Source organism: Chlorocebus sabaeus, chromosome 2, assembly GCF_047675955.1.
Source record: "Chlorocebus sabaeus isolate Y175 chromosome 2, mChlSab1.0.hap1, whole genome shotgun sequence".
In the NCBI taxonomy this organism is placed as follows: domain Eukaryota; kingdom Metazoa; phylum Chordata; class Mammalia; order Primates; family Cercopithecidae; genus Chlorocebus; species Chlorocebus sabaeus.
The window spans coordinates 18,119,160-18,144,358 of NC_132905.1; the positions used below are offsets into that span (position 1 = coordinate 18,119,160).

The 25,199-nt window shown below is 41.0% G+C and overlaps 1 protein-coding gene across 4 annotated transcripts in view; it reads left to right on the forward strand.

The window, feature by feature from the left end:
- Positions 1 to 245: 245 nt before the first annotated feature.
- The window catches only part of NCOA5 (nuclear receptor coactivator 5), a 30,344-nt gene continuing 5,390 nt past the window's right edge, over positions 246 to 25,199 (forward strand). For 2 of the 4 annotated variants that reach the window (XM_037982717.2, XM_008015492.3), the window contains exons 1-5: positions 246 to 391; positions 11,071 to 11,137; positions 20,309 to 20,635; positions 22,227 to 22,363; positions 24,009 to 24,135. In XM_037982717.2, the coding sequence (XP_037838645.1) occupies positions 11,100 to 11,137; positions 20,309 to 20,635; positions 22,227 to 22,363; positions 24,009 to 24,135 (629 nt within the window). In that variant the 5' untranslated portion in view covers positions 246 to 391; positions 11,071 to 11,099. The remainder of the gene's footprint in view (positions 392 to 11,070; positions 11,138 to 20,308; positions 20,636 to 22,226; positions 22,364 to 24,008; positions 24,136 to 25,199) is intronic. The other 2 variants (XM_073006209.1, XM_037982716.2) reach the window with 1 other exon arrangement.

Below are 25,199 nucleotides of genomic sequence, written 5' to 3' on the forward strand. Positions count from 1 at the left end.
GTGCTCCGAAAACAGAAGGAAAGTACTCTGGGGCGGGGGCGGGGGGGGACCACCATGGGGCCCATCCTCAGCCTAGGACGCTGTTGCTAGGCAACTCCTTGCGTTGTCAACTCCCGCCCGAGAGCCACTTCCCGGCCCTCATTGCCAAGGAGATCGACGCCCCAACTCAGCCCTGCCGTAAACACGCGCGGTCTTGCGACACTGCCGCGCCTGCCGCTACGTGCGCGTCCTCTGCCCCCATCTCCACTCTCCGCCCGGCCGCCATTGCCTCGTGCCCGCGCCGGTCGGTTGGTGGCGCCTTTGTCCTACGGCGGGCAGGTGGGCCGACGCGGAGGCGGCAGCGGCGGGCCTGAGGCGAAGGAGCGGCCGGGAGCCCGCCGCGCTGGTAGCGGTGAGTGCCGGGAAGCGGTGGCCGTCAGCCGAGACGTGGGTCTGACGGACAGGCGGTTGGGCGGGGGGCCTGGCCGGACGGGGAGGCTGAGGCGGGAAGGCCCACTCGACGCGCGGCCACGGCCTCGGCTCCTCTCCGGGTGCGCGCGGTGCTGCGCATGCCCGGTGCGGGGCGCGGCCTCCGGCTCCCGTCAGGCCCAGGCCCAGGCCCAGGCCCGGCCGAGGCGGCCTGTGGTTTTCTGTGGTGGACTCAGGTCGGCGGCGTCGCATCGCAGCCGCCTGTCTGTACAGGAACGGTCGGTCACTAGGAGTCCTCAAGGCTTCTCTGTCTGGTTGAGCCGCACGCCCCGCACCCCCTTGTCGAAACAGTGGAGTCGCTCGCCCGCGGGTCCTCAGCGAGTCAGTGGCGCAGTCGGGATTCGAACCGGCCCCAAGGCGGTCCGTGGCACCGGGCGTTCTCCAGGCGTGCAGCGCCGAGCGGTGTACGGAGCGCTGTCCCCCGTCACCGCCTCGCGGCTCCTGACCTCATTCTCGGGGTGTCTCCTTGTCGTGTGACACCTCACGCGTTTTGTAGGCGCGAACCTCGGGCCCAGAGAACGGGGAAAGGAACTGTGCCCGGGTTTACCACGTAGCTCAGCGCCAGCGTCCGATCCGGCCGGCTTTCCAGGCTCCCGGCGCGGGGCACTATCCGCTTCCCGCCAGCGGGCGAGGGGCTTTTCTTAGGACGGCGTTGCCCACGTTTCAGTGTCGCGTTGCAGCTTTATGTCCGTGGACCATCTGTACTGCTATTCACCAAATGTCACATGTTTAAAAAAATTCAAACTGACTCTTTTTTTCTCCATAAATATATTTAAGGCGGCAACTTCAATCACAAACCGGGTACTGGAAAGCCAGTTATTTTTCTAATGTTTATAAAAAATAAATATCTGTCTGTTGAAATAAACAGTGCGTCCTTGTTCCTCCTGAAATTATTCTGCGTTCCACACTTTGGGAAACGCTGCCCGAGGAGTATCTGATTAATTGTGGTTCTTCTGCCTTGCACCCCGTGCACAGAATTTTTCCCTGAGGCAAAGCAGATTCTCTGAATGCCCTGTAACAGCTTTCTTGTTGTAAACTATTCTCATTGTTGACTTAAAAGTTAGTCCCAGGGAACTGCAAGAACTGTCCACTCAAGTGCACCCGGTGTGCCTCAGTTACAGCGTTGTGATGTCATAGCCCCCGATGGATGGCTCATAAAAAGATGTTTCTACAAATGGTGGGGAAGTTTTTGTGAGTTTTGACAACTCTTAATTTAATGTTTTCTCTATGAGTCAGTCTGGGTGTGAAAACTAACTTGGTGTCGACTTTTTGCAACCAGTTAAGCCCATGCTTTGCATTGTGGATATTAAAAATCACTTGACTATTTGTTAACATCTATTTCTTCCTTTATTGTAATTTCTTTGCCTTTCCTTGAGCTCATCTGTCACTCTTCAGATGGCCTTTGAAACCTCTGACACATCTTTTAACCTAAAACTTAGAAACACTGATTTTCGTTGTAGAATATACAATATGTAGCGAATCCATATTGCAGGGCTCATTAGAAGTTTTTCTAGATTCAGTTTGCTCAATGTTGCATACCTGTGAACACCACAAGTTTAAAGGAGGCATTGACAGATTAACTTATTTGTAAGTTAATAGTGTGTTCATAAGATCTGTTTATGTGAATGTAAGAGCAGATTTAATTTAATTCATTGACAGGAAAGTCGGATCAGTCAGTTCAGGCTTATTCAAGTTTTCTTCCCCTCCCCTCGAAGGCTGCGTAAAAATATATATGTGTGTGTGTATATATATGTGTGTGTGTATATATATATGTATCTCCCCATGTTGAAAACATGTTTCTTTGGGGTTACCTTGGTATGATCACAATGTAGAATTTACATAAGGCTAAGGTCATTTTCTTCCCATTTCTGAGAATTTAAGCCCGGCGTCCGTTTCAGAACTTCAGCAAATGGAAACTCATCTACCAGTGCTTGAGAGCTAAGAAAAAACAACTTGTTTGTTTTGTTTTGTTTTTTTTTTTTTTTTTTTTGAGATGGAGCTTTGCTCTTGTTGCCCAGGCTGGAGTGCAATGGCGCGATCTTGGCCCCCGGGTTCAAGCAATTCTCCTGCATCAGTCTCCTAAGTAGCTGGGATTACAGGCGTGCGCCACCACGCCCGTCTAATTTTGTATTTTTAGTGGAAACGGGGTTTCTCCATGTTGGTCAGGCTGGTGTCAAACTCACGACCTCAGGTGATCCACCCGCCTCTGCCTCCGAAAGTGCTGGGGTTACAGGTGTGAGCCACCGCGTCCAGCCAGAATAAACAACTTTTGGAAAGACTTTAGAAGTATGATGAAAAAAGATTTAATGGTTTGAAACTTCATTTTAAATAATCGTTACAAGCAGTCCATGTTTATGACCTGCAGATGGCAGTGCCTTTGTGTAATGTTCTACTACTGTGAGGATTAATAAAATTTAGATGTGCTTTTAAGAATGGAAAATCTTCACAGGAAATATATTAAACTTTTTCTTCCCTTCAGTTTACATTGTTCTTTTGGTTTTGACTTCCCACATGAAGAATGAAACGTCTATTCCTGAAGTCACTGTTACTCTTAGTAGTAATGATGATAACATTACAGCCAGTAGTGCATATGGTAAATACTCATTTGCTCCTGCCCGTCATCTTATGAGACTGATAAACTAGTACGATTTTTTTTTACATATAGGGAAATGATGACTCAAAGAGTTTAGATTTCTTGCCCCAGATCACATAATTAGTAGAACATATTCAAGACATTCTTGGAGATAATTGATTTCAGGGTCAAGCAAAATTGGGAAATGTTGAGATACAGTGGTGTCCTTACTCCAGAACTTCTCAGAGGCATTTATATGCTAAATATGTGCAATATCAATATCCGAGAAAGTTATCATGATGCCTTTCTCCTGCTATCCTCCCATGTATATTTTGAAGTAATAGTGTTCCTCAGAACTGACTACTCTTTCTACTACGCTGTATTTCCTCTCTGTACCTTGTGGTTTATTAATGATTACTGCATATCTTTGAGACAAGTGCTTTTAAAGCTCAATAGCAGCTTTTTTTGTGCCAAAATAGTTGTCCTGTGAACAGCACATATGTTTGGACCATTCTGCTTAAGCAGAGTTAAACTGTCAAAAAGTTAAAAGAGCAGTGACTAACAGAATTATCCTCTATGTTACTCTCATTAATGAGAGTCATTAATGACAGGATCAGGGTAAAGCCACTGTCTCAAGCAGCAGTACATTAGAGAAATATGAAGTATATTGATAGCTAAATATATAATACCAGCATGTGTGCTGCTTTTTAAATGGTGGTTTTGTTACCACTAGATATGAGTATGGGGATAGTCATCTTCATTCTTTATCCTTTCACTTAAAAAAAGAGATAATAGGTCAACTGGACCAATTTTATGTTAAGGAAATAGTTCACCTCATAAGAATCAGAACTTTTCCAGACATCCTGTGTAGAGACCAGACAACTTTAGGCAAGGATCAGGGTAGCTTAAGTTGCATTAAAAAACAGAATGTCTTGTCTTATACCTTTAACTCTGTAAAGTATCTTAAGGCTGGGTACAGTGGCTCACACCTGTAATCCCAACATTTGGGGAGGCTGAAGTAGGAAGGTCCCTTTTGATAGAAGTTTGAGACCAACCTGGGCAACATGGTGAGGACCCTGTCTCTACAAAAAAAAATTAGCCAGGGTGGTGGTGCATGCACCTGTTTCCTAGCTACTTGGGAGCCATTTATTGAAAGTAAAATCATGACTTTTTCAATTTTTTTCTCCTTCAGTGTCATACCAATGGTCTTTGAAGAACGTTACTAAAATGGGCAATATTTTGAATGTCTTACATTTAAATACTCCCTCACCATATTTGGGGATAATATACATAAAGTTTCGTTAATTTGGCTTCATTGAGACTCTGTGATAGTTCAGTTTATAGCCCCCAATAGACCCTCTTGCCACTAGATTCTTCCTTGTCCATAGCAAAGTGTTTTGCAATCTGGATCTAGTCTTAACTCTGGCTTCATGTCATTCCTCTCTCTTTTCTTCCTCCTATCCCCAAGTTCCCAACACCAAACTTCCTGTAGTTTTTCTAATTTAATATGTCCTTCACACTATTGCTTTACCTTTGTATGTTCTGGGATGACTTTTCTCTTTCTGGTAACCTCCCACTCATTCCTCAGGACCCAGTTTAAATGTTATTTTTAAGCCTTCCCTGCCTCCTCCCCCTCCCGTTCACCCCTACCCGCTTCATACACACATTCTTCCCAATCTCCCCTCTGCTGCGTTCCTCTCACCTGCCACACACATACACAAAATTAGGACTCCATTATCTCTGCCATAATCCCACTTTATATTATATTGTAATTATCTGTACACTTGTGCCTCTCCTTTATTAAGTAAACAGTGAACTCCAGGCCAGGCATGGTGGCTCACGCCTATAATCCCAACCCTTTGGGGGCTGAGGTGGGAGGATCACTTGAGCCCAGAAGTTCAAGACCAGGCTGGGCAACGTAGGGAGACTGTATCTCCAAAAAAAAAAAAAAAAAAAATTAGCTGCGTGTGGTGGTGCATGCGTCTTGTCCCAGCTGCTCGGGAGGCTGTGGCAGAAAGATCGCTTGAGTTCAGGAGTTTGAGAACTACAGTAGTTATGATTGAGCCACTGCACTCCACCCTGGACAACAGAGCTGAGACCCTGTCTTTTGTAAAAATGAACTTCTTTAAGGCAAGGACTTTAGCCGTGTCATTTCCACATGTGTAAGGCCTGGGACATGTGTGACACATAGTAGTCATTTGACATTATGAATCAGTGAAGCATTCAATGTATTAATTATAGCTATCCTTTTCAAATTCATCACTTGTTCTCCACTTGTACAGTTTAGTTGAAAATTTGCTGGTTTTAAATAAACCTGTATTTTAAAATTTTTGCAGCTCAGACTCTTTTTGTAGTTTAGATTAGCTCAACCTTTGCAAATCCAAAACAGTTTTTTCTCGGCTGATTTTTCTCCTTGAGTCAACATAGCCAACACAGGCAGAATATCCATTTTGTCAGAAAGGGAATACAGATTCAGAGAAATCAAATGATTGGAGTAAATTTCCCAAAGTTAGGACCACAGCTCAGATTTGCTATCCCCAGCCAAATGCCCTTTCCTTAAAAGAATAAGAAGGGTAAGAAATGTTGATAATTTTTGTCAGAAGAGTTGTGGTGAATGTTAATAGCAAACCCCAGAAATACTGTAGTTTGAGGTAATAGAAACTGAAGTGGTCATTGAATAAGTAGATTCTAACCTATTGGGTGTCTCTGGGGCATTTAAGCAATGGAGTGTCTAGCATAGACTGGACCTTTTCCAGGTTCCATCGGTATTTGATCAGGGAGTCTTAGCAAGAATATTCTAAATGGAAAGTATGTCTTTCCACTCCCTGTTGGAGGCAGCATAGCATAATGTTTAAGTACTTTGGTGTGAGAAAGACCTGGGTCTGAGTCTCAGCTCTGCCTCCTGATAATTGTGTGGCCCGTTGCTTAATTTCTCTAAACTTCAAATTTTCTCATTTGCAAAGTAGAAATTATAGTAGTACTTAACTCCAAGAGTTGTAAAAGGATTTAATGAAATAATACACATAATGTTCTTAGTACACAGGCTCAGGAACAAAGTAAGCATTCTGTAAGGTATAAACTATTGTTTCCCCTATTTCTGTTCCCAGGAATAAGATTCTAATACAGTTAAAGGTGTAATAATTATTTTAATTAGAGAATAAAGGAGATAATCAAATATGAGGGAAAGTATAGTATTCAAAGTGAACTTAAAGGGTTGATTTAGAAAGAGCAAGCATAGCATTCTGTTATCCCTGACTTGTTACAATATAACTCATTACAATATCCCTGATGTTGCAGTATATCATCAAAGTTGTCTTCATAAATATAGTTTAGTGAGAAGTCCTGTCATTTCCCCTCCCCATTTGGGGGATTTAATGTGTGATATTCGCTGTCTTGTCAACAGTGTGGTTTTCCAAGTGGCATTGTCTTTATCAGCATGTAATTCCACTTTAGTAATTCCTGATTGTTAGTTGGTTTTCAACGAAGCCTTTTAGAGAGTTTCATGTCATTTGTAGTCAGTTGTTAAAACAGTATAGGCTTCTGGGTTCTTTGAACAGCTAGTGGTGGTACTGTCACTAAGTGTTGTGGTTCATGTGGCTGTCAAAAGACAAAATTACAGCACACTTAGTTTAGAGATCTTAATTGGCTTTTATTTGTAACTCTAGAATTGGGCAACACCTCTTTCTGTAAAATAGAACAAGTGTTCCAATGAGCTGAGCAGAGGAGTTTGGCGTTATAAACAGAAAAGGGAGCTGAAGAAAACAGAGACAAGGAACAAAAAGCGGATTGGTCATTTCAAAGTTACTTTTCTCGTGAAGGGTAAAGCAGAGCAGACTTCCTTATCAGGCTGGCTGAAACTGGCCTATTTGTGGATTTGGCCATTGTTTATCTCCTGATTTCGTAGAACGTCAGTAAAAAGATATTTGTCTTGACTTGATAACGTGAAACTTCATCATGAGTTTGGTTTGGTCTTTGGGCCTATTTCAGGAGGTCAGTCCAAAGCAATGGCCTCCTGTAAATTTTCTTTAACACCACTCTTGTTATTCCTAGTCCTCATTGTTTCTGTGGCCGTGGCTTGTGAACTGTAAAATCTGATTTTAAGGTAAAAAGAGTTGTTTTATGATTATACAATTAAAAAATAGGTAGAACAAAGTAGTTCTTGGTACTATGAGTGAAATAAGCATGCATTTTTATTTATAGCATTATCCAAGGACCATTTTATGAACTTTGTCTGACATATTAGTCTAAAATAAAATTGTAGATTAGATATTGTATATTTTGGGAGTTCTTCACCCCATTCTTTTGTGGTTTATAATGGTTCTGCCTTTTCCAGTATGTTTTCTAGATTATTTTCCAGTTTTTTTCTTGTCAAAAAATTCTTTTTCTTGTCAAAAACAAGAAAAGCTGTTTTTCTTGTCAAAAAATTCTTAGCTGAGAAGTGCTTTTAACTGTTTTCAGACCACCACTTGGAAACTATAGATATTCAGGCCAAGATAAAGCACTTCGTGGTGATTATGATGATTTTGAATGATATTCACATTGCTAATATAATTAACAAAGTATAGAAGTACCACCTAAACTGAAGTGGAGAAGACATTGAGAGATGACTTTTGGTCTTAAGGGCGGTTGGCCAGAATAAAGTATAGCAGAAGAGGAAAGAAGTACCATTTCTTCCCTTTTCTATTCAGAGGAGATGTTACACCTCCCCTTGGAAGAGATTCCCAAGTTGCCACTTCCCTCTTGTTGATTAATTTTTCTCCAGTCATAGTTCCCCATCTAATGTCCAGAAAGATCTCCAAATTGTCTTTCTACCTTTTTTCCCTTCTTTACATTAACACCATTTCTATTTCCTTGATGTTGATTATATCTCTCTTTAAGGATTTAGAAAATAATCTGGTTATTTAATACACAGTAAAACTATAGATTAGATACTGTGTCTTTGGGAATTCCTCAACCTAGTCTTTTGTGATTTAAAATGGTTCTGCCATTACCTGCATGTTTTCTGGATTGTTTTCTGGTTTCTTCCTTTTATTTAAAGCCCTGAGTTGGTGCTTTAGCAGCCCCAATATTTGCATTTTCAAAGAAGAACTTGTTTAAATGAACCCCTGCCTCCAAATGACAGGTTTTCAAATTCTGTGACAAAAAATTAGGATGAGGCAAGTTTTTTCTTCTTAAATCTTTGCTCTCCGTGATTAACTCCCTAAAGTTATTTATTCTTATGTATTTCTGAACTCGTGAATTTTCCAGAAGTTCTATGTGCACGTGTGTTAGGATTTTTTGGGTGTATGGGGATTGGCAGTAATGTTGGTGGTTGTGTTTTTACAACTCTCAAAACTCCCCAGCCCTACCCTAATCTGAGCAATTCTATTAGGGGGGAAAAAAAATTCAGGTCTTATTTTCTCCATACATCAGCCAAGATGGAAATTTAAGTAATTCTTAAACAGAGATGAATAAACAAACACTTGACATACTACACTAAAGGTTTAAACCCTAAAATGAGACAATGATCTGAGAATTATTGTTTTTGCAGAAGAAACATCCCAACATCCCATGCCGTCAAATATAAATACTTTGGACTACCCAGTGAAAATAGATACTAGGAGGCTAATTACAATCAAAATGGTTTAAAGATATAATCTTGAATGTTCTTTAATCTTTCAGGTAATTACAAAAAGATTCTACCAGCTTCAAAGTAAAATATTTATGTCCTTCATTCTAACTAGAACTGGTTTTGTCCCAAAGATATAGTATACATGACCATGTGTTTTCCCCTGTCCTGTATGTAGGTACTCACAAAACTGGCTGTAATTACACAGTGTAATACTCCTTTTCATATGTAGAGGGCAAATTATTGGTAATAGAAACCTACCAATTAAAGTAATACTGTATGCGTTATACTCTCACCTGAATGTTTGCCCAGTCTAGTCAGTGTCTAGATGTGAGTTTTCTTTATTCACAAGACCATTTAATAATATATGAACTCCTGCTGAAATTATGTTATATGTATTTTTTAATCTTAATACACACCCAGTGTATTCCAGAGACACCTTGAAAACTACTTAAAATACTCAAAGGTATTATATTTCTCTCTGAATCATAACCAGCCTATATAATTAGAAAGTGGTACACAGTAAGGGAACAGACTCAGTAAGTCGTAAACCTGAACTAGTATTTTTCACAATTACGTATAATAGAGCTAGATATTCCCTATAAGGCCTGTCATTGTATAATCTGTAATTTAGACCATTATAAACTTTAAGACTTGTAAATTGTGAAGGTACTGCATGCAGTAGCAAAGCTATGGTCAGATATTACTGGCCAAGTCTTACATAGAAAATATTTTCAATTTTTTTTTAAAATAGATTATATCTTATGTCTGCTTAATTGAAAAGGTAGGAATCAATTTAAGATATACTTCACTATTTAGCTTTATATTGGCTTCAGTTTTGTCAGAAGCCATTTTTCTAGACAAATTAGAGACTTCTGATTTAAAATGGAGTTGAAGATTACCCTCATTTGAACAGGAACTCAAAAGTTGGCAACATAGCATAAAATCTGTACCAGACCTCTAAGTTTCTTGTTATTGCTGTTGTCTTTCATGTGATAGGAATCTGGTTGGGGTTTTAAAAATACATAGTTATTGGCCGGGCGCGGTGGCTCAAGCCTGTAATCCCAGCACTTTGGGAGGCCGAGACGGGAGGATGACGGGGTCAGCAGATCGAGACCATCCTGGCTAACACGGTGAAACCCCGTCTCTACTAAAAAAAATACAAAAAACTAGCCGGGCGAGGTGGTGGGCGCCTGTAGTCCCAGCTACTCGGGAGGCTGAGGCAGGAGAATGGCGTAAACCCGGAAGGCGGAGCTTGCAGTGAGCTGAGATCCGGCCAGTGCACTCCAGCCTGGGCGACAGAGCGAGACTCCGTCTCAAAAAAAAAAAAAAAAAAAAAAAAAAATACATAGTTATTATTTTAAAGCACTCGAATTATGTGAGTACTTAATACCATTTGATGTCATTAGATACGCCATTGTTTAATACGGAAAAAGGGGAACAAACTATACAGCAGAAAGCAGTTTTATTTCTTCATTCATCTGAAGTATGAAATTTGTAATGTATTTAGCTTTAAGTCATATGAAAATTGTCAGGTATTATTTTGGGGCATAGATTTCTTAATACATGGTGTTTATTATTCACTTCAATTTTTGTAAAGCAGGTATTTTTTGTTTTTAGTAAAGCAGGTTTTAACTATACAAATTTGCTTTTCTTTAAGTTTGTGTGATTCTGCTTTTCTCCCATATCTAGTTCTATATGCCAGCCTTCTCTAATGAAAGCAACTTATGAGTAGTGTTTTATTACCTAACTCTACTATACCATATGCCAGTCTGTATTCTTGGTTATCTGTCTGTGAAGGTTGTAGATATTAACAGGTCATGTTCTTTGTTTATTAAAAATAGTAATAACAGTTTTCTTTCCTGCATGTTATTCCGGAAGATTCTATCCAATGGAATTCAACACAAGACACACTAACAGGAGGCCCTGCTTCATGGGATATTGGAAGTTTTAAGACACTGAAATCCAGCTATTACTTCTTAATAACATAAAATAGAATTATTTGCCTTTGCCCTTTTGTTTTTTAAGCTCTCCTTATCTTCCCCCCCACTTTCTTCCTCACAAAAAGAATCTTACAACTGCTTTCTAAGAGTTTAGAAAACAACCTTTTCCTCCCCTTGGAGGGAACGTGTCAGGTCTAGGGCTTGGCAGGGTATTAAAGCATTGACGTAATTAGTTTAAGACAAATTATGTGTTAACTAGAAAACGAAGGGACATTTCTTACCAAGCTGTGACAATGTACTACCTTAACTCAATAATAAAAATTGCCCAAGTGACAGTGTGTCTCTGCTGAATGGCTTTTCTTACACCACCATCTGGTTGTCATTGTAGTTTTTTGTTGTTGTTGCTTTCATTTGAAATGTGCTGATGATCTTGTTTTTATTCCGTAGCATTGAACAGATGGGTTGATTATTCTTTTCAGATATTAATAAGGCAGCGGAAGGAAGAAATATGAATACGGCTCCATCAAGACCCAGCCCCACACGAAGGTAAAGTACCCTGAAGCCGTGAGTTACCTTGGGAGAGTTGGGCTCTGGGGAGTTAAGCCCAGCTTCGTACACCAAAGGTCTTTTCTTCCCCCCAACAAGTGAAACGCTCAAGCAAACAATAAGAACATGAACCCTGTGTGAAGGGCCTTGCTGCTTTTTGTAAACATACATCAGGAGATACAGAGGAAGCTTTGTGTTTTCGGTGGCAAATCCAGCAAGTTCAGCTTGCAACATGAGTTGCAGGCAATTGGAAGAGGATAAACCTCTGTCTGTCCCCAGCTCACGTGTCAATGGGAGCCTCCAGAGCAGAAGGAGTGCCCCAGAGTCATTGGTGTATGCCATGCTGCACTGCAGTGGGCAGCAGAGATTCGACTCTTCATTCCAAATGGCTGCCGGTCCAGATGTTAACCCAGGTTTACGGAAAGTGCTGCTTGAGAGATTACCGCTGTGCCTGTGCTGCAGATCCCCTGTTTGCTCACATACTTGGGTTACCTGTTTGAGGGGAAATAAAAAGGGCAAAACACTCCAGCTCTCGAAAGTCTCCCTTTTTCTTAGCTTTCACGGAAATCGAGGGTGTTTTCCCAATGTATTCTTCCTTCCAGTGTATACAAGAGAGATAATCCTGGTGCGTATCCTCAAGATGCATATTAAATTGGTCCCTTCTCTCAAAGAAGAGCTTTATTAATGGTACCATTTACACCATAAATAAAGATATCCTATTCAGTTGTTCTGGCCCCATAACAGCACACAAATGGATGCAGTTTTGTGTAGAGGGCAGACAGATATGATATATTTCATACAAATGATATATTTCATATCTGATGTCTCTTCAGGGCCCAAATGGATTAATGGATTTTGCCTTACCTCTAAGTAAAAAAGCCAATTTTCCCCAGAAACATACCTAAACTACATACCACAGTAAACTGCATTTCCTACAGTGAACTGGACAGTGCTGCATACAGTGAATCCTCATCTGTAGTAGTAGCTCCACTGGTCACCTTGTGAACTCAGCTAACTGAGCATTACGCATAACATAGAGCTGTCCTGCTTTTGGACAAAAACACCTGTATTTTGTTACCTACTTATAGGAAAGAATGTCCACTGTGTGTTTCATGTATATACTCCTGCTTGGATGTGAAGTTCTAGCTACTGGGAATAGATTATGCATGCCCACTCTGCAGAGTTTAAGCAGACCTTAAGGGCAAAGTAATGCTGCTGGTTTCATTCAGTTGGAGTCTTTGTCCACTCTGCCTGTGCAGCAGAGTTGAGTCCAATTTCATAGCTTCAGCTATATCACAGCTGTCGTGTGGATTCTCTGGCCATTCGTTGGTTTCTCTGCGGAAGTGGGCATGTAAATTGGTATTCTGTCTGTTCTCTCTAAGGAGTGCCTGCAGCTTGCAGGTAAATACTCTGTTGGTTGATTTGTGTGTGTGTGTGAGTATCCTGAAGAACATAAACAAATCCTGCAGAACTTCAGCAGTTCCGTATAATGTCTACTTTCATTAGCCTTCATCTAACCGTGCCACAGATCTTGGGCAGTCCTATCTTATTGTCCCAGTACAGAATGGAATACAGGTGGATAAGAGTTGCATCTAATGGTCAGAAGTACAGGGTTCCCATTGGAAGCTTTAGTTGTCAGGTGGCTTGAAAGAAGATATGGTGTGTATCCAATTTCCAAAGAGCGCTACCGTGTGTGTTTCCTGGTGACTTACCAGGAGTGTGGAATTTGTAACTTTAAAAGACACTGACTCCACTAGTAAAATCCTCCCCCTCTATGTTGTCTCCATGATACTTGGTGATCTTTGGTGATCTCTGGATAATGTCTGTGTGTTTCCACAGGCGTAAAAAACAGTAACAACAAACAAGCCACATTGCAGAACAGAGAGTAGATCCTGTTTCTGTTATGGATTGAGAAGGGTATTTTATATCATCCTGTTGATGATACTTAACCAAATGCTTTTAACATTTCCAGTTGGTTGTAGATATTCAACAAACATTGCAGTGTTGGGGAATGACCAACTTCCCTGGTTGGAACCCAGTAATAGCCATTGCCAGAGCATTAAATTAAAAATATTAATTTCACCCCAATCTAGAAATAGTTTTATGCTTTTTTTTTCTTTTTTTAATAATAGTCCCTGCACAAATAAACATACAGACAACATTGGAGAGGGCCTTATAAAATGAACTTCTAGCCAGGCACAGTGGCTCACACCTGTGATCCCAACACTTTGGGAGGACAAGGTGGGCGGATCACTTGAGCTCAGGAGTTCGAGACCAGCCTGGGCAACATGGTGAAACTCCATCTCTACAAAAAAATAGCCACGCGTGGTGGCTTTTGCGTATACTCCCAGCTACTGGGGGGGCTTTGAAGCAGGAGAATCACTTGAATGCAGGAGGTTGAGGTTGCAGTGAGCCGTGATCACGGCACTACACTTCAGCCTGGGCAACAGTGAGACCCTGTCTCAAAAAATAAAATGAGCTCCTTACCAACTATATAAATATACAGGTCACCTTTTGTATGCCTTTTAAAATATCACCTTCCTCAGAAATTAATTGTAAAATGAGGTCATTTGGTGGTGTGGAAAGGGCAGTGACTTCCTGCTCTATTTACAATCAACAGGAGGGACAGCTAGACTAATTCAAATTCCATTAACAATCCGTCTTCCCCTTGGTGATATTTCCCTGGCTGGGTTCCTCAGCATGTTGTTTAACATGATGAAGTTCCATACAGTCATGTTTATTTGCTTTAGGAAATGATGGTCGCAGTTAGTAATCCCATCTAAAAACCGAGCTAAGAGTCCCAGTTTTTTACCTTAAAAAAAAAGACAAATTTAACATTGTATTCAGAATCCTAGTTTTTTACCTTAAAAAAAAAGACAAGTTTAACATTGTATTCAAAATAGAGAGCACTAACATTTTAATCATTGTCCTGATCATACTTTATCTGTTTTTATCTCTTGAGATATACCAATAGGGCAGACATAAATTGCAAAGAGTAGGCAAGATGAGCAGCAAGTAATTAACCTGGAAGGGGTAATCATTTAACTGAGGGTGAACACTAGGTACGTCCTTCTTCAGGTGCATGCTTCCAATCAAAGCCTTGAGATAACTCTAAATGTATCAATAGTTGACAACAGCAAACTGCCTTTATTCGGCAGCCCTAATCATTTTGTGTGCCCCCAGCCATAGGGGATGCATCGTTCACAGGGGAAGAAAAACACTACCTATGGCAAATATTTCCTTAAGTTATACCTCTACATTTTTAGCACTTTCTATGTTTAATAAGAATGTTGGTGTAAGCATACTGGCAAGACCTTTATGACACCTTGCTTTGCTGGACTTAACATAGGTATCTTTGGGAGTTTTCACAGGATTATCACCTCTTCAAATGTTTCAATAAACCACAGTTCTGCTGGCTTTGCTCTCTATTCAGTAATATGCCTCCCTAATGACTCCAGCTGTCAGTGTGTAATTCTGATAATATTGGCCCAGCCAAGCACAGAATTCTACATGAGGAATCTCTACTCTGGATCACATTTCAGCCTGAATTCTTATCATCTAACTCTTGAGGGCCACTTCATTGAACTCCTGTGAGTACCTTACATACTTACTATGCAAGTTGTCAAGCATCGATACTAAGCATTAGTCCTTCTTCAAAGACAGGATCATGATTTCAGTTGTGCCTTAGATGTCTCAGTTACGATCTTCAGCTCAACACCTTGACAGTCCAGATCTTGTAGCATATCTTTATGCAGACGTGGCCTCTAGGTACTAGAAGTAAGACTGTACTTCTGACTGACTTAAAGAAGAACAAATAGAATTAACTCATCTACATCCAAAGCTCTGCAGAGGATTTTCCCCATATATTTGTGAAAGATGTTAAACCTTATATCTCTTTGGTGAAAGTCATTGGGTATCGGCTCATCAGAAATAACCTGGCTGTAGTCAAGTTTCTTACATGACCTGAAATGCTTTCTGCTTATCCACAGGGCCTTAATGTCTTTGATTACTGCTTGCTCCTTGGATGTGAGACAGCACTAGCTCTAGGTGGGCCACAAAAAAATTCCAGGTTGTGATTACCTCTGCAATAACACTTGAAGAAGTCATCAGTTCTCAGCAACTGCCACCTCTGCCAATAAGAAAGTTCTGTTTGTGCTGGAGAAGGTCATCAGTGTTTCCTAAGGAAAAACATGGACTTGTATAAAATTTGGGTCTGTGAGGTGTGGTACCTCATTGCACCCCGTATCCTTCCTCCACCTAATGGCAATATTCTGGACAAGTCTGTTGTCTGCATTTCTAACAGTAGTGTGAAGCCCTCCTGGGTGAAAGATCAACATCAGACAGCAGCCAGCCATTTTGATGACGATATTTGTGGACAGTATATCTGTGACAGAAGTTTGAAGAGCTAATGAAGGATTTTTTCAGGGTCGGAAAGAGGCTGCCCCTCCCAATGAAGACATTCCAGTGAACAGAAAGGAAGAAAGGGGATGCTGACCTTTGCAGAAAAGAAAGGAAAAGACAGAGGTCTTCCTCCCTGACCATCTGTAGAACCAAAGCCAAAGAAAACCGTCCTGGACATGAAGTTTCAGTCTGTTGCCAAAGAGAAATTCAAAGCCCATCACAGTTTTCTAAGATGATCATCTGTCAGTTCTTAGTCTGTAGGCTGTTAAATGCCTAGTGCTCTGCACACCCCTTTAGTCCTCAGGAAGAGACACATTCTACCAGAAGCATATCACTTGTCACCAGAACCATTGTTTTCCCCTTCATTTTGCCCTTACCTCTCAAATGTTTTCCAGCGATGTGACTATATTCCTCTCAAGGCAAAGAGTATTTGCCTTTTTCCCCCTGCTGAATAGATGAGGAATTTATAGCAGAATTTTAGTTGTGTTTGCCACCTGCCTTCAGTTTGTGGACTCCAGTGCTGAAATTTAACCACTGTTCAGTTTCTTTTTATCCTCTAGTGATGCAGTACCTTAGGGTATGCTGCATTTGGTTCCTTTAGTAAAACACCTCTGGTGCTGTGGGATGATATTGTTAACCTTACTGTGCTCCAGAAACCTGATTCTAACCCACTTATCATCTGAGGTCCAGCATCTCCCACAGGAAGCTTTGTCTTTTTGCACTTTGATTTCAGCATACTACTGCCTTTTTGTTAGCTGTGGTCTTGTTTTGAAAAATATGTTGGGGCCAGCAGCAGGAGCCCTTTTGTTCTGAGGAGTTCTTTGTTTGGGTCCTAAAGCAGCCCTAAAGGGTTTTTTGTTTTGTTTTCGCCTCCAGAAGAACAGCAGTCTACCATAGTGTTTATCTTTTGGAGAAAGGAAAAAAGGCTTTGCCTTTTCTTTTGAGAAAATTATTATCTTCTTTTCCCTACTTCCACCATGCCTTTGGTTCTTTTTCCTTTTGTGAGTATCACCTCTTCTCCATTTTTACCCTGAAGGCACTTGAGAGGGAATTAGTAGTTTTGTTGCACATGGACTTCAGATTATTTGAGGGAAAGGGAAATATCTTCCTGTCAAACTGGAAGATTGAACCCAGACTTTGCGAATCTAGAGTTTTAGTCAACTTGCAGGGATGGACTCTGACAGGTAAGTAAGGTTTTTTGATGGATTCAAAAGAATAAGAACCAAACATAGCACTTAGAATACTCCTGAAGTGGTAAATAACATGCTATGACATGCCCCACCCCATTTCCACCAGCCCAGGGCTTTGTGTGTGGTCTGTGGTCTGTCAGGATCATGATCTCTCAGCCCTGATTGCCAAGAACACTTGAAATTGGATTCCACCTCTAATGACTACTTCTAACTGCTCCCCAAGGCAGGTTTATCTGCCGATCATTAATCCAAAAATACTTTGCAGTTGTCCTTTCTCTTTGGATCTTGAGTGTTTACCCACATTACACACTACATCAGGTGTTGCATGTTAGGAGGATTATGTGATATAATAAGGAAAGTTGAAGTAAGACTCTTGGTTAGTCTTCACTTTAATAAGAAAAATAATGCTGGCCGGGCGCGGTGGCTCAAGCCTGTAATCCCAGCACTTTGGGAGGCCGAGACGGGCGGATCATGAGGTCAGGAGATCGAGACCATCCTGGCTAACATGGTGAAACCCCGTCTCTGCTAAAAAAATACAAAAAAACTAGCCGGGCTAGGTGGCGAGTGCCTGTAGTCCCAGCTACTCGGGAGGCTGAGGCAGGAGAATGGCGTAAACCCGGGAGGCAGAGCTTGCAGTGAGCTGAGATCTGGCCACTGCACTCCAGCCTGGACAAGAGAGCGAGACTCCGTCTCAAAAAAAAAAAAAAAAAAGGAAAAAGAAAAATAATGCTTAGCTATCCTCATTTAAAGTCCCTGGTCTACAATATGTTTGCTCCTACAAGTCAGGAATGCTGGTGAACCTTAAAATATATAACAAATATTTTTCATGGAAGCAAAATTGGCATTTAAATTGGTTTTGGTGTGCCCGTGTGGCTGAGGTGAGGTTTTCCACAAGCTGATGACATCATGATGAATACCTAATGTGTGTCACCATGGTAGATGACAAAAATATGAGCAAAACATGTTGCCTGCTCTTGAGAGGCTTACAGTTTAGTAGAATAATTCAATTCATTAAACATGTACTGAACTCCTGTGCCGTATCCTGGAGCTACAAAGCCTTCAAGAGAACTTCTTATCTGGTAGGGAAGCCATGTAAACAAACAATTACAGAACTGTGTGGTAAGTGCAGCTATAGAAGTTTGTACTGGAGCAAGATTCATTCAACATATGTATAGAACATCTGTCATACAACAGACATTGTTCTACATAGTGGGTTTGTAGTGCAGAATCAAAGTGACGTAGTTCTTGTCCTTGTGGCGCTTATAGTCTAGTAGGGCAGACAGACATTAAATGAATATGTAATGTCAATGACAAAAGTAAAAACAAAGTGAGTGCTATGAGAGAATTTTAGGGGCAGAAGGTAAACTTTGATTGAATCTAACAGAATCAGGGAGTAGGGGATATTTATATGCTGAGACCTGGAAAATGAGTGTAGATCTCTTCCTGCTACTCATGTAAAGGGATTGGGAAAGACGTTGGCTAGTTATAGCTGAAAGGCCGGTGTGGCAGAGTGGTAAACTAGGGAGAGGGTGTGACAGGGTTGAAGAAGACAGGAGCCAAGATTATACAGGACCTTCATGCCATTGGTAGAGGTTTTAGATTGAATTCTAAATACTGTGGGAGCCTGGCACAGTGGCACACATCTGTAGTTCCAGCTACTTGGTAGGCTGAGGCAGGAGGATCACTTGAGCCCCCACGAGTTCAAGGCTGTAGTGTTCCGTGATCCCACTTGTGAATGGCCACTGCACTCCAGCCTGGGCAACATAGGTGAGACCTCATCCCTATAAAAATAAACAAATACATACTGTGGGAAACCAGTGACAGGCTTTACATACGTAAAAGATCACTGGAGAGTGATCTTTCTGGAGAAAAATTATAAAATAGGCAAAATCAGAAATGAGACTGCTTTAGAAGGCTCTTGCTGTGGTTTGAGGGTGAGATGATTATGAGCTGGCCTTCAGTAGTGCCAAAGAAGGTAAAGGAAAGTGGGCAGAACTGAGAAAGAATGAAGAAAATTTGGAAATGCGGTTGGAAGGGAGGATGAGGCTTTAAGGGAAAGATGACATCCAGTTTCGTGGCTTAAGTAACTGAGTAGTTGGATGTGCCATTTACTGAGTTGGGAAGGACTGGAGGAGGAACATGTTTGTTGGGGAAGATCAAGAGTTCAGGGCAGGTTTTACAGAGAAGGTAATCCTTAAAGCAGGTCAGACATAAGATGTTGTAAAAAGGTAAATGCCAGATCAAGATGAGTAATACAGATAGAAAGTGCCCTGAGCTGTGCAGAAGAGATCAGCAGTTAGGAAGGGTAGGGAAGGTTTCTTGGAAGACATGGGACATGAACTTGCCTGTGTGGATTGGATGGTACTTGGATTAGCACAGGAAAAATATTCCAAGTATAGAAATCATGTAAATAAAAATATTGAGATAGATTATGTCTTGTGAGTTATCGCTAAGAGTTAAGTAGAACTGAGGATTTTGAATTAGAAATGAGAGGAAGGTAATAGGTGTCAGATTTATTAAGCTTTCTAACATAGAAGTTGGCATTTTAGGATAGTTAATGTATTTATGTGTCAAATGAATTGAAAGCGAGTAGACTGATTTTTAATTTTGTATTTTGGAAACTTGTTGGTGTCAGAATAGAAATAAGGGCTTGGATTGGACTTACAAATCCAATGGGAATAGAAAGAAAAAGTGAACGGGACACAAGTGACTTTATTGGGATGGGGGAGGAAAAAGCATGGTTAATTTCAAGAACTAATTAAAACTTGATAACTTGAAAGATGATTTTTGTCAGAAGTGGAAAAGTGGGGAATGGGGCTCATGGGGTTGGAGTAAGAAGGTTTTAATTTTAAATATGTTGAAGAGGAGTTTCCAGTGGGTTGAAACGTCTCATGAAGAACATTGAGTCAGAGTAGACCAAGCATATCTGTGACTTCACTGTTTAGGTTTTTGTTTTTTGTTTTTTTTTAAAACCATCTTGAGCAAAACGGAATCAGGTTCTGCGTAAACCCTCAGACTGAGAGATACCACTACTCAATAGCTCTGACAAAACAGAGAAACAGATTGTTCTTGATCCTTTACTGTATGTATCTTATAGTACTTTTTTCCCCTTAATTTTATTATCCTGCCAAGATACTTCAAGTGAACTTACCATACTTTAAGGACAGTTCCTTTGATCACTTTTATTATAAGATTGTGCCCTTCACTCTTTTTGTCTTCATAAGTCTTGCCTCCTTACTCTGTCCCTCCAACTTTTTACCACTTGTAAAGTCTCTTTCAAGCAAGTCTGGTGGAAAGACACTTTCACTTTGAAAGCTTGATGAATACTGTTATCCAGTCAAGACCTTCGGTTTTTGGTCATGCATTCTTTTGATGTCCTAATCTTTTGAGATTGTGGAACCTCTATAGACTATTTTCTGACCAAATGGATGACTGGCCTTAAATGTTTAGTCATGTTCTGTTTGGCTGCCCCTGTTTTAGAGTAAAATGCTTGGAGGGTGGGGGCTTTCTCTTATGAAGAGCTGTTGGGTTGGCTACTTTCAATTTCTTTGTCTTAGCATCTTCTTGCTACCTCCCACAGGGATCCATATGGCTTTGGAGACAGTCGAGATTCAAGGCGTGATCGATCCCCAATTCGAGGAAGTCCAAGGAGAGAGCCCAGGGATGGCAGAAATGGCCGGGATGCCCGGGACAGCAGAGACATTCGAGATCCCCGAGACTTGCGGGACCACAGACATAGTAGAGACTTGCGGGATCACAGAGACAGCAGGAGTATGCGCGACGTTCGGGACATGAGGGATCTTAGAGACTTTCGTGATCTAAGAGACTCTAGGGATTTTCGAGATCAGCGAGACCCCATGTACGACAGATACAGAGACATGAGAGACTCCCGAGATCCTATGTACAGGTACATACATAGTTACTCTGCTTGTTTTTTCCGTAAGTTCTTTTTTGTGTATGTTCTGCTAAACTAATTGAAAGCTCCGTAAGAGCAGTAATTTTATCAGCCTTATATTTCTAGTGACTGTCAAGTGGTAGATGTGCTGCTGCTCAGTAAATTTTGCTGAATGTATGAATGATTTTAAACATTTTTAACAGAAAATAACAGTGTTGGAAAGGTATGGAGAAATTGAAACCATCAGAAATTGCAAGTAGGTATGCAAATTGGTATAGCCACTATGGAAAACAGTTTGGCAGTTCCTTAAAAAGTTAAACATAGAATTACCATATGATCTATCAGTTCCACTCCTGAGTATACACTCAAAAGGATTGAAAAGAGGGACTCAGATAGTTGTACATGAATATGTATAACAGTACGATTCATAATAACCAAAAGGTAAAAACAATTCAGATGTCGGCAGATTAATAGATTTTTTTTTCTTTGAGACAAGGTCTCATTCTGTTTCCCAGGCTGGAGTGCAGTAGCATGATCACAGCTCACTGCAGCCTTGACCTCCCAGGCTTAAGTAATCCTCCCACCTCAGCCTCACAAGTAGCTGGAACTACAGGCATACGCCACCACACCTGGGTAGCTTTTTGTATAGATGTAGAGTCTCACTATGTTGCCCAGGCTGGTCTTGAACTCCTGAGCTCAAGGTATCCTCCTGCCTTGGCCTCCCAAAGTGCTGAGATTACAGGTGTAAGCCACTGCATCTGATGTGGATTGTTTTTTAAGTGATGTATTCATATAATGTGGTATCATTCAACCATAAAATGGAATGAAGTTCTGATCTCTGTTACAGCATGAAGGATGTTGAAAACATTATGCTAAGTGAAATAAGCTAGACACAAGACAAATATTGTATGATTTCACTTATATGAAATATCAAGAATAGGCAAATTTATAGAGACAGAAAGTAGATTAAAGATTACCAGTGGCTGGAAAGAGGGGAGTTATTATTTCATAAATGCAGAATTTGAGGTGATGAAAAATTTTAGATAGATAATGGTGGTGATTGCACAACATTGTGAATATAGTGCCACTGAATTGTATACTTAAAAATTGTTAGGCCAGGCACGGTGGCTCACGCCTGTAATCCCAGCACTTTGGGAGGCTGAGGTTGGCGGATTGCCCGAGCTCAGGAGTTCAAGACCAACCTAGGCAACGTGGCAAAACTCCCGTCTCTACTAAAAAAATAAAAATAAAAATAATAAAAATTGTTAAAATGGCAAATTACTGTTACATACATTTAGGTATAATTTTAAAAAGCACAAGGGAGGGACATGTAATGTTTCCTCAAAACTAATATCAATAATTCCTGCCAGTTATTTTGCATTTAATATATGCCAAAGACTATGCTAAGTGCTTTCTGTACATCATCTCTGTTCATCCCCTCCCATCATTTTGTGAGACAGGTTAACTCTATCACAGCCACAGAGCTGATACGCAGTGAGTCCCAGATATAAACCTCATTTGTCTAATCTCAAAGAATTCTCTAGATGATTTTTTCAGTATAGGACACAGTTTTATCATTATGAAAATTTCCTTAACTTTTCAGGAGAGAAGGCTCTTATGACCGATACCTACGAATGGATGACTATTGCAGGAGAAAGGATGACTCTTATTTTGACCGTTACAGAGATAGCTTTGATGGACGAGGCCCTCCAGGCCCAGAAAGTCAGTCTCGTGCAAAAGGTAAAGTAGCTGAAACAGTCTATTCCTATTAGTGATAGAACACTTTACAAAAGAGAAAGGAAATTAATAACCAGTACCCCATCTGAAAAAGGGCTAGTGACTTGGCCAAACAGTGTATGAAAAGAAGAAATACAAGTAGCTTATTAGTGGGTAAAGAGCATTTGGCTTGAAAATGATTTTTAAGATGCAAATTAGTACCATCATCTGGTTTAGACATCCAACAAGAAGAAATAAATATTAAATTCCAGCAATAAGAAATGAACAAAATACTGGTCACTGTGGCCACCACCTGTAATCCTAGCACTTTGGAAGGCCAAGGCCATCAGATCACTTGAGCCCAGGAGTTCAAGACCAGCTTGAGCGACATAGTAAAACCCCATCGCTACAAAAAAATACAAAAATTATCCGGGTGCAGTGCTGCACGCCTGTAGTCCCAGCTACTCGGGGGGCTGAGGTAGGAGGATCACTGGAGCCTAGGATGTTGAGGTCTCAGCAAGCCATGATTGTGCCACTGCACTCCAACCCAGGTGACAGTGAGACCCTGTCTCAAAAAAAAGAGAAAAATGAACAAAAGATTGGAGCTGAAGACATTAAGTGCTTGTTTTTTGCTTGCTGACCAGATAACTATGACTGACTATCTGCATTATCTATGCAAAAGAGGCTTTTGGTTTTGTGTAACTTTTATCTAATAGCATCTCTTTTTTAGATGAAGACAAACATGTCTTTTTAAAGCCTGGTTTTTCTCAATACATCTTTAAAGTTTCTTAAATTACTTCATACCTGGCTAAGTTGAAATCTTTAAGAACCTCATTTTTAATTTTAATTTTTTAATTTTAAACTTTACTACTTGATTTTTTTCTTTTAAAACAAGAACTTTCAAAATTTTTAATTTTAAACTTTACTACTTTTTTTTTTTTTTTTTCAAAAAAAAGTCATCAAAAATGCAGATTAGAATAATAATGAATACTATTCTTATCTGTCAAGTTGGTAAGACTTAAAAAGAATGCCAGTACTCAGTGTTAACTAAGGTGTGGAGAAATAGGTACTAGATGATCTACGTCTGTGGAGGTATAAATTAGTACCAGCCTTCCCACGGAGCAGCTTGGCAGTAAGTATCAGATGCAGCATTAAAATGGCCATGCCCTGGGCCAGATGCAGTGGTTCACGCCTGTAATCCCAGCACTTTGGGAGGCCGAGGTGGGTAGATCACGAGATCAGGGGTTCGAGACCAGCCTGACCAACATGGTGAAACCCCGTCTCTACTAAAAATACAAAAATTAGCTGGGCATGGTGGTGGGCGCCTGTAATCCCAGCTACTCAGGAGGCTAAGGCAGGAGAATTGCTGAACCCGGGAGGCTGAGGTTTCTGTGAGCTGAGATTGCACCACTGCGCTCCAGCTTGGGCAACAGAGCAAGACTCCATCTCAAAAAAAAAATGGCCATGCCCTTTAATCCGGCCATTACATTTTGGTTAATTTTTAATAGTAAAAAATACTAATGCTGGCTATTTTTAGGAGATAGACCAAAGGATTGATTCAGAGATGACCTTTGCCAACAAGTAGCTCAGGATTTAAAATGAGGCCTGTGGCTTGTTTTTATAGAAGGGTCCAGTCCTTATTTCAGTTTACCCTGGTGGTGTCTTGCAGAGCGTTTGAAACGTGAGGAACGGCGTAGAGAAGAGCTTTATCGTCAATATTTTGAGGAAATCCAGAGACGCTTTGATGCTGAAAGGCCCGTTGATTGTTCTGTGATTGTCGTCAACAAACAGACAAAGTAAGAACCCTTAAATATTTCTCCCCAGTAAGGAGAAGAGTCAGAGAAATTCAGGCCCCTGTTTAGCACCTCTGTTCATTGAATTTGAGCTGTGTATTCTTGCATTGCTGTGCTTTGTTAGTCAGGGTTCTTTCAGTTATAGGTGACAGAAAACTCAATTCAAATTGAGCCCAAAAGGGACATTTCTCATTTAGGCAGAAAGTAACTGGGAAGTTGAGGCACGGCCACATCAAGGGTCAGACCATGTCATCAAGACTTGGGCTCTGTGTTAGTCTCTAAGCACTGCTTTCCTCAGATTTGCCTTTGTTCTCAGGCAGATTTTGTGCTTGAAGAGGCAGAATGGCGCTGGCCCTAAACATGTGTCTTCTTAGCTTAGCAAGCCAAGTGGAAAGAGAGCTTTTCTTTCCCAGTGTTTCTACCTGAAGTTCTGCAATTCTTCTTAGATTGACCTGACTCCCTTTCCCATCCCTGAGCCTGTCACTTTGGCAGGGGTGCTGGATGTTCTGATTAGCCAGGGCTAAGTCATGTTCCCATCCCAAGAGCTAGAGGTGAGATTAGCCCTGTGGAACCATGCAGACTGAGAGTGGAAGGAAGAGGGTGTAGTCACTGGTCAAGCAGAGTAGTATATAACCCCTTCATGGGACAACCCAAATGCCCAATACTTTGGGAGACACGTCTCTGCATTTGTCAGCCAAGAACCAAGTCTTTGTAAAGTGCCATGGCCTTGCAGAACTGTTAGATGAACTGTTAGATTACCAAGCTAGGGCTCATAGCATTGTTTCACTGCATCCCTGTTTTACATTTTCTCCCTGAAGAGGCAGAGCAGAGAAGCAGAAGGGAGTATAGCAGCTTGCAGGCTTGCCTGTAGCTATGTTCCCTTTCCCCAGGTGGTACTAAGTAAATAACTTCATGTATTTTCTAGCAGTTTGGGGTTAAAGAGCTAATTTCAAGGCAGTGACTAGGGAAATAGGTGTTGAGACACCAAGCTGTCGGCAGAGTTCACAGGCTCTTGGCTGTCTTGTTCAGTGATAGATGCTGCTTTTAACTCTAGAGAGCTGTTTTTG